Raw genomic sequence first — 12,777 nt, 5'->3', positions numbered from 1 at the left:
GGCAGGCAGCCACACTTTTCCCGCAGATTCTTTTGACTTGTGCATTACACTTAGAAAATGGGCAAATGGAAACTCTGGCAGCTGCCTGACTTCCTCTCAAAAATAAAAAGGTTCCCTAAACCTCAGCTGGTTCACAGACTTGCTTCAAATGCTTAAAATTTGGATTCATTCCTATAGCTTTCAAGCAGCCTATATTATTGAAGGAAAAAAAATCTGCTTAATATTCCTACAGAGAGCATGCGGCGTGCAAATTACTTGGTGGACTGTTTGCAACTACTGTAAACACAGAAAGCTGCCTGAAATGGATTGAAGATCGGCTAGGTTTGCTGCCTATTAGTATTCCAGGGACCGAGGTGTTCTTTCTGGCAGTTCTCATGTCCACATGAGAGATGTGTATGGGGCTGACTTCTCACCAGATAGAGCGATGAACCGGGAGATGTGAGGTACAGCCTGCAGGCTCAAATGTCTCCCCAGGCTTGGGATGAACGGGAGCAGCTGTATTCTCCTGGAAGCTATTGACATTGACACTTTAATTTTACCTTCAGATACTTTTGGATTCACGTCTGAGAAAGTATAGACACTGGTTTGCTGCGTTATCGTACTGGAGGGGAGAAGCTTGCTAGGGATCCAAAGCCTGTGGTGGGTAGAAGAAGTAGTTTGCTTAGAAGAAGTGTATCTTTTAGGAGAACAAACCTGGCATCCTGCTTCATTTTCCTTAAGAGATAAATATGAGGAGATGTGACAGCTTTTGAGGCTTGAAAAAATCATGTATTTCCTTGTTGTGCCCACGTCTTGTGGAAGTTACCTAGAGGCTAGACTCTTACCTGGCATCCTCTTTGTTTTCTGCTTCAGATTTTGTTTGGAAGCATCAACAAAACAAATAAACAGAAAACACCAAACCCAGAAGTCGTGGGCTAAATGTTACTCTGAAGTTTTTCATGCCATTAGCCGTAAAGTGAATAGAATTCAGTAACCCCCTCCAGAGGCACGTGTTGTCTGAAGTGAAACCTAATACAACTTTTACCTGTTCCAGACCAGCTTCACCAAGTCAAATATTTTTGTCTGCGATGTTTGCTTTTTTTCTTTCTAGGTAACGTGTAATTGGCTGACAAAATAAAACCTTCATTTATCAGGGAGGTGGAATTTACTAGGCCCTAACTATTGTGAACTTCGTGTTGTTACAAGCAAAATGCGTCACAACTTGGTGCGAAGTGTTTGAAAGTAGTACAAAATAAAAGTTCAGTCTGGCTGCAATTTTACAGAGTAAACGTGGACATTGAAATGAGAGACCTCAGAGGCTAAGGAAGCAAATTCCTTTAAAGACTGGAGCTTACCACGTTTTCTACAGTGGATTTGAAATTTCTTTTAAACTACCGATTCATTGGAAACAGCTGACAGACATGAGCAGACCTAGTTCTGATCTTCAGTGCCTTGCAGAAGCTTTGGAGACTTTTTGGTCAGCACTGCTGTCCTGGCAAGAAACAGAAGGAGTGCACTCGAACAGGTCTGGCGTAGACACAAAATCCACCTAGAAATCCTCCTTTTTTTTCCCTGTGGTGTTGGACAGGTGGTGATTCAGCTTCCAAAACAAGCCGCCTCTGGTTTGCGGTGCAAGTGGAATGAACATGGAACTGCTCCCAGCAGAAAGAAACATTTCTGGGAAGCAAGCTGGAGTGTTTCCAAACCAACGTCCCATGGAAGACAAGAAGCATTATTAAAAGAGGCTGAAGGCACAGTAGGGGAGAAGTGTCATATCTTGACAAGTGCAGCCTGTGGGTGTTGAGCATGGGAGAGAGGTTAAATCACCCTTTCGGATCCTGTGTGGTGTAATTCATCCTCTTGAGCTATTTATGTCCAATTATCCATTGGCTGCCGTGGGGATGAATACAGCTTTGCGTTCTGTCTTGAAGACCCAACACTAATGATAACCATAAGGCTGAATTTCTATCTAGGTTTGTGGCTAGAAAAATCTGAGTCAGTATGGGGTTTCTTACAGTGCATACATTTGTTCTGTTGGAAGTTGGCTCTCGTGAATCAGAACTCATGAAACCTCAAGTTTAAAGCCTCTCAAGTCCTGTCCCAGCTTTGCAAGTCCTGAAGAAGTTGGAGTAAGAGCCCTAGTCTTGAAACCAAAACAAGCCCTTCTACATATGCTGAGCAAACTTTTGGCTTTCCTCAATTACCTAGTGCTAGGAGAGAGCTGCTGTTTTTGGCTGTAAGACAGGTGAAAGTAAATCTGCCCTGCTCTCACAGCGTATTGGATCTGAACAACTTGCGGAGCTGAGTTGATGAAAGTTGAAAGCACTTTTGTATTTTGAGACCGAATTCAATACCTTTCAGGAGCTCCTGAGTGCCTTTACTTTGCTAGTAGATGGTCTTTAAATAGAGTATTTATCTTCTCCCAGGAAATCCTTGCTGGCTTGGGTTTTAATTAAAACCTGGATTTCAGTCACAGAATCATAGAATAGAAGGGACCTTAAAAATCATCCAATTCCACAACCCCGCCACGGGCAGGGACCCAAACACCTATAACCATCATGAATAACCATCATGACAAACTACAGGATAGCAGGAAATGCTTTAAAACATTCTCTGAATGTTGTGTCATGCTTGGAAAAGATTCTTACCTTTTTGTAAATAAATAGGTACGAGTGCACTAAGGAATTTTCTTTCTTCATTTGTGTGCTTACCAAGGGATTTTGTGTAAATAAATGGAGACATTCATGATCTGTTCCGTTCTTACCTCAAAGCCACAATTACTGGGGTTGGAAGAACTGATACCTATCATATACAACTAAATAATTTCATTTTTCCTTTCTTCATTTTCCATTTCTTCACAGAATCACAGAATTCTGTGATTCTGTGATTTTTTTTTTTTTTGTGGAATGTACAACTGATTCCTGAGCTAATTTGCCGGGTCCCATCCTGCTGAATTGCGAATCTCTTAGGTATTACGTGCTTTAGGGCTTCTGAACCCATCCTACGTCTGAGCGAGCAGCCGATGTGCAACGTGCTGTTTTTCTACAAAGCTGTGCAAATCTGTCGTTGGAGTCCCGAACTTGCCTGTGTTAGTTACCATAGCATACTGGTGTAAAACTGGCTGTCTGAAGTCACTTTTTTGTTTTTGGGTACTGTATGGCAAGTGTTTATAGTGCATTTATAAAGAGCTCGTGTCTTGATACAGTGGGATATAGGCAAGCGAGTGCTCGAGGAAAGCTGTGATCGAGGGACTGGCCATTAGGAGCCTAACAGTTTGTTATGCATGCAGAAAGTTAGGAAGTCTGTCGTACTGAAGTCATCTCAAGGCTGATACCAACAGGTTCCCCAAACTCCTGCTAAGCTCTTTCCAGACTGAAGGGCAGTCCTAGAGAACGTGGGTGTTGTGTATCCCCTCTTCGAAAAATTAAACGTTTCTTTAGTAGACTGATGACATACGCAGATCAGAATTAAGAACTGACCTCGGGATGCTGGAAAAAAATGTGTGGTAGGTGTGCAGAGGGAGAGGAAGGCACATGGGGAATGTGGATAGAGTGTTGCAATTAATGCTTCTTACAGAAATGCTGCAGTTGGCATATCTGGCCAGTGACCTAATGTTGCTTTGGTTTAATTGCTTAAGTCTCTGAAAAGAATGTAAACTAATATTTTGTTTTTCATCCACTGCTTGGTCGTCCCGTGTTGTAGCATTTAAACAATCTGCTTTTCTTCCCTTTTCTTCTTGGTTGAAGCTCCAGAGATAGTGCCTCACCTAGTTTCAACTTAACGTGTACTAAAAAGGTTGAATTTTACATGCACTGGCAACTTCTCTTTCACTTAAGTGTGGGGGTGGGATTCTAATCTGAATTAAATACACCACGCTGGAGATTTATGGATAATTGGCATCACCTGACAGGCAAACAGGGTAATTCTTGATTGATCTAGTAATATGTATTCTTTTTATTATAGTGCTTACACATTTAGTTCATTATTGAGTTTAACAAACTAAATGATGTCTATAGAGAATTTATTTAAAATGAAGACTGGAGAAGCATGCTGGATTGAGTGTGGCTGAAATAACCTGCTTTAAAAGTGATTTTTTTTCTATAATGGAAGTATGAATGTTTTATACAGCCGAAATTTTGTTTTGCAGATGGTTTATTCAATCAGTATATCAGTCAACAGGAATACAAACCTCGCTGGGGGCAGATTATCCCCAAAAGCACCAAAGGTAAGGATATTTCTTAAGATATAACCCTCATACTGCTAGTTCTATTGTGTTCCTTTTTGGATACAGAACAAGAAAGCCTTCTGTCGGACAGCTGTTCAGGGGAAAAATTGCCATTTATAAAGTCAGTGAAATGCAGCCTGGACTCAGGCTGAGCAAGGAACGCAACAGGAACACTAGCTGTAACTTTAAGGATAGCTAATCGGTTCAAAAACGAAACTCAGAATGTAGGTTAAGCATAAGAACAGTTAGCTGTGTGGCAGGATTTAATGCATGGAGTCATCTTAAAGGGCAATGTACAGCTAAGAGTGGTAAATAAATGCTTTATCTTAACATGGAGTATTTTAAATTTGAGACATCTTTTGAAATCTTTGCCTATCGTGCAGTAAATTCTGCAGTTCAGGTTTATCTCTGGTGTTCTCTGCCTTGAAAAGTCTCGTAACAGCAACCTTGACTACAAAGTACAAAAATCACTGTCATATATCAACCTTAGTATTCGAAGTGACAGTCACCAAACGTGGAGGCCCATACCCAAAACTCTTGGGAAGGGTTATCTATGAGTACAAGTAGATTTCTCTTCCAGCAGAATGCCGGTTGTCTTTCTAATGTTGCTTCCCACGGGTGATGCCTGTCCTGAATGTTTAAGAAATCTAAAGTGCTTGGGAAGCTGCTTTAATTGGACAGTTGGAATTCCCTTATGTGAGAATAAATAATTGGTGCAAAGCTAACAACTCTTCTGTATCCATACCATTAGCTCTTTGCTTCTATCCCTTGGGTACGGGGCCGTGTCATTTGAGTATTTGTTCTCACTTGTCTGCCTTCAGGCAGCTTGGGGTGAGAGAAGAAAAGGGAGCAAAAGATTCTGTGTCCCCAGCACTGGAGAGCTTCAGAGATAGCTCAGACCTCAGTTGTGGGGACCTGCATGCTTCAGGAGCTCCCGAGCTCCTATGCAAGGCTCGCAGAATTGCAGTAGGGCACTGTATTCAATGTAGCTCTCTCTAATATAAGCCAAACTGTATATATTTATATTGCACAGAAGAATACTACCTGGAGAAAGCTTTGTTAATGCTTAAAGAGTGGCAAGTTGTTAAGTTGCTCTGCTTTTTTATAGTACTTAAGTTATTATATATTAAGCTGTATATTTTTCATGTAGAGTCTTGCTATGGACCAACACTCTCTCCTTCCTTTTTTTTTTTTTTTTTACAAGGTGATGGGGAAGACAGCCGACCAGGGATGAGAGGAGGCCATCAGATGGTTATAGATGTTCAGACCGGTGAGTAGTTGCTGGGTTTCTTAACTAAATTACTTAATGAGATATTTTTCAGATAAATGTGCAAACGTGTTCTTCAGGGAATGTCTTAATTTAAATTTCTGAGGTAAAATTGCACTTTTTAATAGTTACGTTAAATACTGTGCTTTCTTTTCTACTCCAGCTGCTTTTCCCACCCACTTCTCCCTGCTCGTTCTCCTTTGGGCCTGTTTCACTAAGAAACCAAGAACAATTGGTTTTAATTTTTGTTGTTCTTCCTCTCCTTGTTGAGCAGATGCTTAGACAAGAGAAAAGAAATTAGGGATGATTATTTCCCTTATCTATTACATATTGCGTGCTTTGGAATAGCACTCAAGCAATAGAACTGATGTGTTGAAACATTCATTCTGTTTTGGTTAGAGCGGCTTCTACCTTCCGCTATTTTTCTGCAAGAAACTCCATTTAAATAGAAATTATTTGATGCTTTTTATGGAAATGCTTTCTATAGCAGTTTAAAGGATGGTTCAGCCTCTGTTTCAAAGAGCCCACAAAGAGAAGAAAGGGGGATATGGGTAACAATTCTGCTGATATTATATTCCATAATTTTCCACAGCTTTGTCTTGCTTTTATTTAATCATATTTCGGGGTACGTTATTCTTTACTAAAGTAACCTTTCAATTATGCATCCCTGCTTGCATCTTTTCTAAGCAGAGGATTTGTATGAGTAATACAAGTTTCCTTAGGTAAGGAGAAATAAGATCAGGGTCATCAGTAGCAAAGAGGTGTCATTGGGGGAGTTGGCACAAGCACTACTGTGGCCATATCTGTTGTGGTCATATGGAAAGGGACTGAAGCATGTGACAGAACAGTACCTTCAAGAGTAATTTGCTAAGTCATAGTGAACAAGCAAAAATGCAGCAGTAGCTGCAGTCCTTGGCTTTTACTCAGGATGTAGTTACCGGGCTAGAGAAAGCACTCGAGTTATTTTGTATATGAAAGCAAACTTTTTTTTCGGTGGAAGAGATTCATTAGAATAAAACGCTGCTGGAGGATTGCTGGTGTTTGCCTGCAAAAGAAGCTGTGAACGCTCCCTAGTGGTCCTGGTGAATAAGTAGCAGTGGCTGTTTGACAGGCGTGCTGAAGTAAGACGAGGCATGTGAACTTGGCAAGGGGCAGTCCTTTAGACTTGCTGAAAGAAAGCAAGCTGTGGTAGTGTGAGCCTTCATTTCATATTGGTTTAGGTCTTAGCAAGCATATCATCTCTGCTTTAGACTTAGATTTTCACTCTGCTGTAATAAGGCAGTAAAAAACATGGATAATTGATTTTTTTTTGACTTAAAACTGGCTGGAGAGCATGTGCAGAAGGTGTCCCAGTGCACGAGAACTGGATCTCCCTCTGTGACATCAGTCCTCTCCTGCTGCAGCTCTCTCCAGTGGGGGCAGGATACCTTCCTTCAGAAAGTTTCGCAGTGGGATATTTGGGAGGTTGCCCTTAGTTTTGCTTCCAGGCCCATTGAGGCTTGTAGAAGCTCGTATGTTATTGAAATTAAAAGGTTTGCCGTGTAATTCAGCTTACGGACAGGCCAGGGGAAGTTCTTGGTGCTGTGTGTATTCTTAAACCCAGCTGCTGCTGACTGCTTGGGTTTTCCTTTTGAACGTAGGTAGCGTTTAACGAGACTGTGGGAATTTGGCCAGCTATGTCAGGATGTGTTTTGCAGACTGGAGCTGGTCTCCCTGGCCAGTCTTGAGCAAATCTAGTATTAACGGAAAAAGGAGCAGCAGCACACTCAAAGACATCGTCCCTTCCTTACCCACACGCTTGTTGAGCTGTATTCTGAGGTTTTTGGGAGTTCACTTTGCATTCCTCATTAGATTGGGGAAGTCCTTTCAAAAATGACTATTTTCCTCGACTTTAATCTTTTGGAAGCAAACTCAACAAAATCAGACTCATAAGGAGGTTCTGATGTTTCATATCACATAGAAAAAGCTTGGGAAGCAAACTTTAATCTCCAGTGTCAAGCCCTGCTGTAGCTCTGGATATAACTGCAGAAGGTTCTGCTTTTTGATTAACCTCAAGGAGATATTAGCCAGTTGCTACTGATTACGATAACAAACGTTTATTTTTATTAAGTTTTGTATAGTACCGAGCCTGCTGGATGCACGTGTTAGTGTCAGGATAGGGATATGGGCTTGTAAGTAGTTGAGTTACATCTCGAGTTACTGATAGCCAGTTGAGTCACCGTGAACTCTTGTTTATGCTCTAAGTTTCAGACAGAAAATAGTTGAACTTCGCCTAAAGTGCCTTTTAGCGTGTCTTATCTTCCAGTTAGGGGAGGCTGAAAGTAACTAAAAGAGCGGTTACAGCATCTCTGCTGGCAAACGGTGACTTGTGGTGGTGTAGCTCGTTTCTGTCTGATGTTCACGCACTTAATACTTGCTGCAGCTGTCTTGGAATAAGCACAGTGTTCTTTGTGCTTTGAAAAACCTCCGTAGCATATGGAAATGAGGGCACAGGCATTTTCAGATGCGGAACTGAGACTGCAGCTTGTTATTGTCCCATGTCAAAAATGTGGTAATCATTAATTCTCACAATTTTTTCCAGGCTTTTGTTTGCATTAGCGCTCAGACTGGAATGACCCTGGGTGGTGGAATTAGGAAGTTGTTCTTGGTATGCCTATAGAGAAACGTTTATAAAGAGGCATTCCTAGTTACAGTTGGAAACCGCTGGTGTGTACATTAAGGCTCTAGGATGTAAATGAAAACAGAAGATTTATGCTTCTGCTTTGCCTGCAAAGCACATGCCTCGTGTAGCTCTCTATAGGAGGCTGGAGAGTTTCCTGCACTCTTTTACGAGGAAGGAGAGGTGTTAGGGTAGTCACAGCCCTAAACAAAAAAGCATCCCCAAAACACCAAAAGCGAAAACAACCCTGAAGCTGCACAAGGGCGTTCTGTGTTAAGTGAGCTGGATGTCTGTCATGAAAACCTCCAATTTATGTAGGTCCTGGTGAAATACCCAAGTACTAAAGGGCAGGCTTGTATAGCACAGTGCTTTACAGATGCATTAAGTGCTGATAGAATGACTGCCTGAATGCAGTTTTGGAAAAAGGTCTAGGTGTCTGTCTAGCATTGTACCTTGATTATCACAACATTGATTATGCCCCCTCAGGCCTTTCTGTAGTTCAGATATGATGTGTTATGAAATGTCAAGCCTGACTCTGGAAGAAGGTGGGAATGGGTAAGCAGACTGCCCCATTCAGGCTTTAAGGAACACCGTCCGTATTTTAGAGGAATATCTATACTGGATTTTGGATGTCTGGTTTATAATTCCATAGGTAAAGTGGATTTTTTCCTCCTCACTTGTAGAGCAAGTATAATTTTATATGAATGATAGTGTAGTCCCTAAGGCCATGTAATTTGTTTGGGTAACAGAATGATGTTTTTAGGATTTGAAAAGAAAATAAACTAGTACGAAAGTTATTCTATTTAAGAGACTCTTCCATGATATATTCTAATTTTTTTCAAGGTTCATCTTTATTTCATTTAGATAAAGCCTCCGTATGTTTTCTGACTAGCCTGTTAGAAGTAATAGCTAAGCAACCAGTATGACTTTGGTCTGCATTTCTCCTAGCTATGGCAACTGAAACATTTTCTGAAGGAAAATATTAGTGAAGCGATCTTTATCAGTGTTTGTGCTACCTCTGTTCAGTCTCTGAAGTGAAACTAATTTGTGATTTCAGACGTACATTATTTCCCCTTTCCCTTTGTGAGGAATTCTGCTCGCTTCATTATGTTAGATAAGTGAAAAGAAATCTGTAGGCTGGGAACAGTGGGAGATTGAAAACGGTGGGCACGGTATGCCCATGGTCTACATGGAAATGGTGAGACTGGCCCAAAAGAAGCACGGAGAGATGAAAAAGATGAAGTGAAAGCAGCAGACACGAGAAAAGATGCTGTTTTGCCTGAGGAAAACACTGCTATCCATAAGATATTTTATTTAAAGACAGGACTTGTGTACAAGATGAAGAGATCTCTGAAACAAAACACAGATGGCTTCTAAGCTCTGAAACACAAACAGCTGCTGCATCCTGGAGGTTACTCAACTTCATGGGGCTTTTGTGTTTGAGAAGACTTTGTCTGCGTTGTATGCCTACCCAGACCAGCCTGAGCCTGAAAAAAATGCATCCAGCCACCATCTGGACTGAACAGCAATTCAGAAACGTAGTGGTGTGATAGAATCACGGAATCATTAAGGTTGGAAAAGACCTTCAAGATCATCCGGTCCAACCATCACCCTACCACCAATATCACCCACCAAACCCTGTCCCTAAGGACCACGTCCAACCTTTCCTTGAACACCCCCAGGGACAATGACTCCACCACCTCCCTGGGCACCCGTTCCAAGTGGTGCACTTGTGCTCTGAGTGCTCCCTTACAACATGTGCAGCTTGCAGATATCTAAAGCTGTGCTTACTGCAGGAGGTGCCATCCTTTAGTGGAAGGCTTTTCAGGTGCCTTGCACGCAGCTTTCCTGAGACAAGTCCTCCTCCAGACCTAGGAACACTGATTCTCAAGTGCACCCTCGGCAAGTTTGGGGTGACAGCAAACCACGGAGGGAGCAGCTGATAAACTGGAGGACGGGACTGTAATCAGGGGGGCTGGAGGAGAGAGCTGACAGAAGCCGTAGGAGGTTCAGCCAAGGTAAATACAGAATCCTGAAGCTGGGATGTAACGACTGGGTGGCGAGCAGCTTTTCAGGGCTGTAGACAGCTGAATGCCAATCTGCAGGGTATCCTTGTGGCGATGAAGGCCAGCCTTCTGTGGGAGGCTTAGCAGAAGCAGGACCAGCAGGTTGGGGCACGATGATGTCCCTCTATGTGGTACTTGTGTGGCTGCCTATGGAGTGCTGTGGTACAATAAAGGTGGTGACCTCCAGAAACTCAGTCCAGTCAAAGGATGGTTGGGGTTGGAGCACCTGATGTACGAGGAGATGCTCAGGGAGCTGGTTTGTTTCTGCTTGTGGAAGAAAAGGCTCAGGGGAGAACTTACATTTTTTTTTCAACTAGGTGGTGGAAGAGTGTGGAGGAGATGGACATTCATTTTGTGGGTGTGCAGGGATAGGATGAGGGGCAGCGGACACAGATTGCAGTAAGGGAAATTCCAGTTAGATGGTACAAAAAAAAAATCATAATGAAGATGGTCGGTAATTGGAGCGGGGGTCCAAATATTCTGAAATATCATCCTTGGAGCATAGCTGAATATGTCCCTGTGCATCCTGCTCTACTTTGAGGGGTTGGGGAGAGGATTCTTGAACTAGGTGACTCCCAGGGGTCTTCGCATATGAAATAATTTTGAACCTGTGGAGGACTGTTCTAGCAGGCACATGGAAATACCATTTGACCAAATTGTTTAGTTAAAGAATCACCAGGGTGGTAGTGTGTTCATTGCCCTGATAAAACAGGGATGCTGCAGTAGACCAAACATCTTTCACCAGCCTGATGTTAGCAATTTGCCATGTTACATCCTGGTAGAAAGACTTGCTGTGCCAGAATCCCACCAAGGATTTCACCATGCAGTGAAGACAGAGTCAAGAGAAGTTGGAAAAGCCGGCCTTGGCCTCAACTGAAGCTTCCCCAGGGTTTTGGGGATTTAACAGGTATTGGAGAAGGCTTCATAATGTACTCTTCTGAAAAATGGAACTTGCAGAGAGGCCGTCAGGAAATACGTTATTTTCTCTGATACTTTGAAGATTGCTCCAGTACCTTCCAGTCTTTTGGGGAGTATGGAGAGAGAAGAATTCAGACACTCCAGAAACATTTCTGACTGAACAAGCAGTTGAGAAATTTTCATCGAACGTATTTAATTCAAAGTGTTGGATTTTTGCTCAACAAGGAATGTGCAGGAGATAAGGCTAAGATGCTGGAGGAGAACTGGTAAAAGCTTCGGGTAGATGTAACTGCTTTCATGTTGTTCTTGTTGCCTTGCATGTAGATCTGAAAATTCTTCCAGTCTGTCTTTAAAGCAGAAGAGAGGCTTGCTTTAATAAAGCAATATCAATATTTCTGTGTTACATAGCGCTTGGGTACGAGGAAGAGTCTCTTCTCTTCCAGAGAGGGATGCCCTGCTTGCATCTTGAGTTCCCTAGTGCTACTGAAGTAGAAATAATTACATCGATGGGAGACTGCTGTTTCCCCTCAAGCTTCACACTCCAGCTGCCTCCAAGTTTATACTATATTCCTTGTCAGCGCTCCTCTTTGAGCATGTGCTGATATGTTGTTGAGATGTTGTGGAAATGCATGGGAATACTGGACGTGTACTCTGAGTCCGTCCTGGTGGGTGATTTGCTTGAAAAGTGAATGATTATCCTCCCACAAAACCCAACTTGAAAAATAGAGTGGGAGGTATGATACTGGTTGTGGAACAGATTAAAGTTCAAATTTTGTTTTGGAGGGGAAAGAAAAAAAAACACTAATTTTTCCTTATACTTCAGGAGAACAGTTATGAACTTCAGAAAAAGTATTTACCTGGCATTACCAGCAGCAGATGAATTTATATATTAAGAAATGTTCCTGTAAAACTACAGGAACTTGCTATAAAACCATATGTAATTCTGTAATAAGATTCCCAATGATAGTCGTTCTGGGTCTAGGTAGTGATGGAGCCTTTCTTCATCTGGACTGTGTTTTTATATCAAGGTGAAAAATAAATTTGGTACGCAGTTCCATGTACACTCATGTTGTTCTTGGATTCTGTGGATGCTCACGGTTCACCCTATAACTATACGATTCTTCTCCTTTTTTGGTGCTTACATGCCACTTAGTTCTGCCAGCTTGGTTTAGGTAACTGAAAATCTGAGTTTTCATGAAATTCATTCAGGTTTGCTATTAAATTTCATCTGAGACGACAAAGCCTTTGCAGGCAGGCATGACATTTTGGCAAGGCCCCAGTAGGATACTTAGCTGGTGCCAAATCTTTTATTTTCCTCGGCTATCAATGAAGCTGTTGTGGTAATGTGGGTTTTGTGAGCTGTGAGAATTTATGCGCACAAAGGGACCTGCTCTTTGCAGGGAACACTGGGAGCCCTGAGTCCAGGAGGAAGGGTAATTAAAGTTAATGAACCAGGGTAACCTTTCCATGGTGATGACCACTATCCTGATGGTAGGTGAGGGTCAGGGACTATTCCCGTTTTATAATCGCACTTCTAGCTCTGCTCTTTAATTGGTGTTGGATTAAAAATTGGCCGTTACCTTCATAATAGAACTGGCTTGTGGATTTTAAAGGAGTTTTTCAAAGCTCCGCAAGTCTTCAGTGGCTTGTTCTTCTTGGGCTT

The 12,777-nt window shown here is 42.1% G+C and overlaps 1 protein-coding gene across 1 annotated transcript in view; it reads left to right on the top strand.

Annotated features, from left to right (window-relative positions):
• Positions 1–12,777, top strand: part of MKLN1 (muskelin 1) — a 94,319-nt gene that overhangs the window by 36,114 nt on the left and 45,428 nt on the right. The window contains exons 7-8 of the mRNA XM_040546282.1: positions 4,127–4,204; positions 5,409–5,474. Coding sequence (XP_040402216.1) covers positions 4,127–4,204; positions 5,409–5,474 — 144 coding nt within the window. The remainder of the gene's footprint in view (positions 1–4,126; positions 4,205–5,408; positions 5,475–12,777) is intronic.

Source organism: Cygnus olor, chromosome 1 (assembly GCF_009769625.2).
Source record: "Cygnus olor isolate bCygOlo1 chromosome 1, bCygOlo1.pri.v2, whole genome shotgun sequence".
Lineage (NCBI taxonomy): Eukaryota > Metazoa > Chordata > Aves > Anseriformes > Anatidae > Cygnus > Cygnus olor.
Note: the sequence above shows the minus strand (reverse complement) of the source record. Positions and strands in the feature narration are given on the sequence as shown.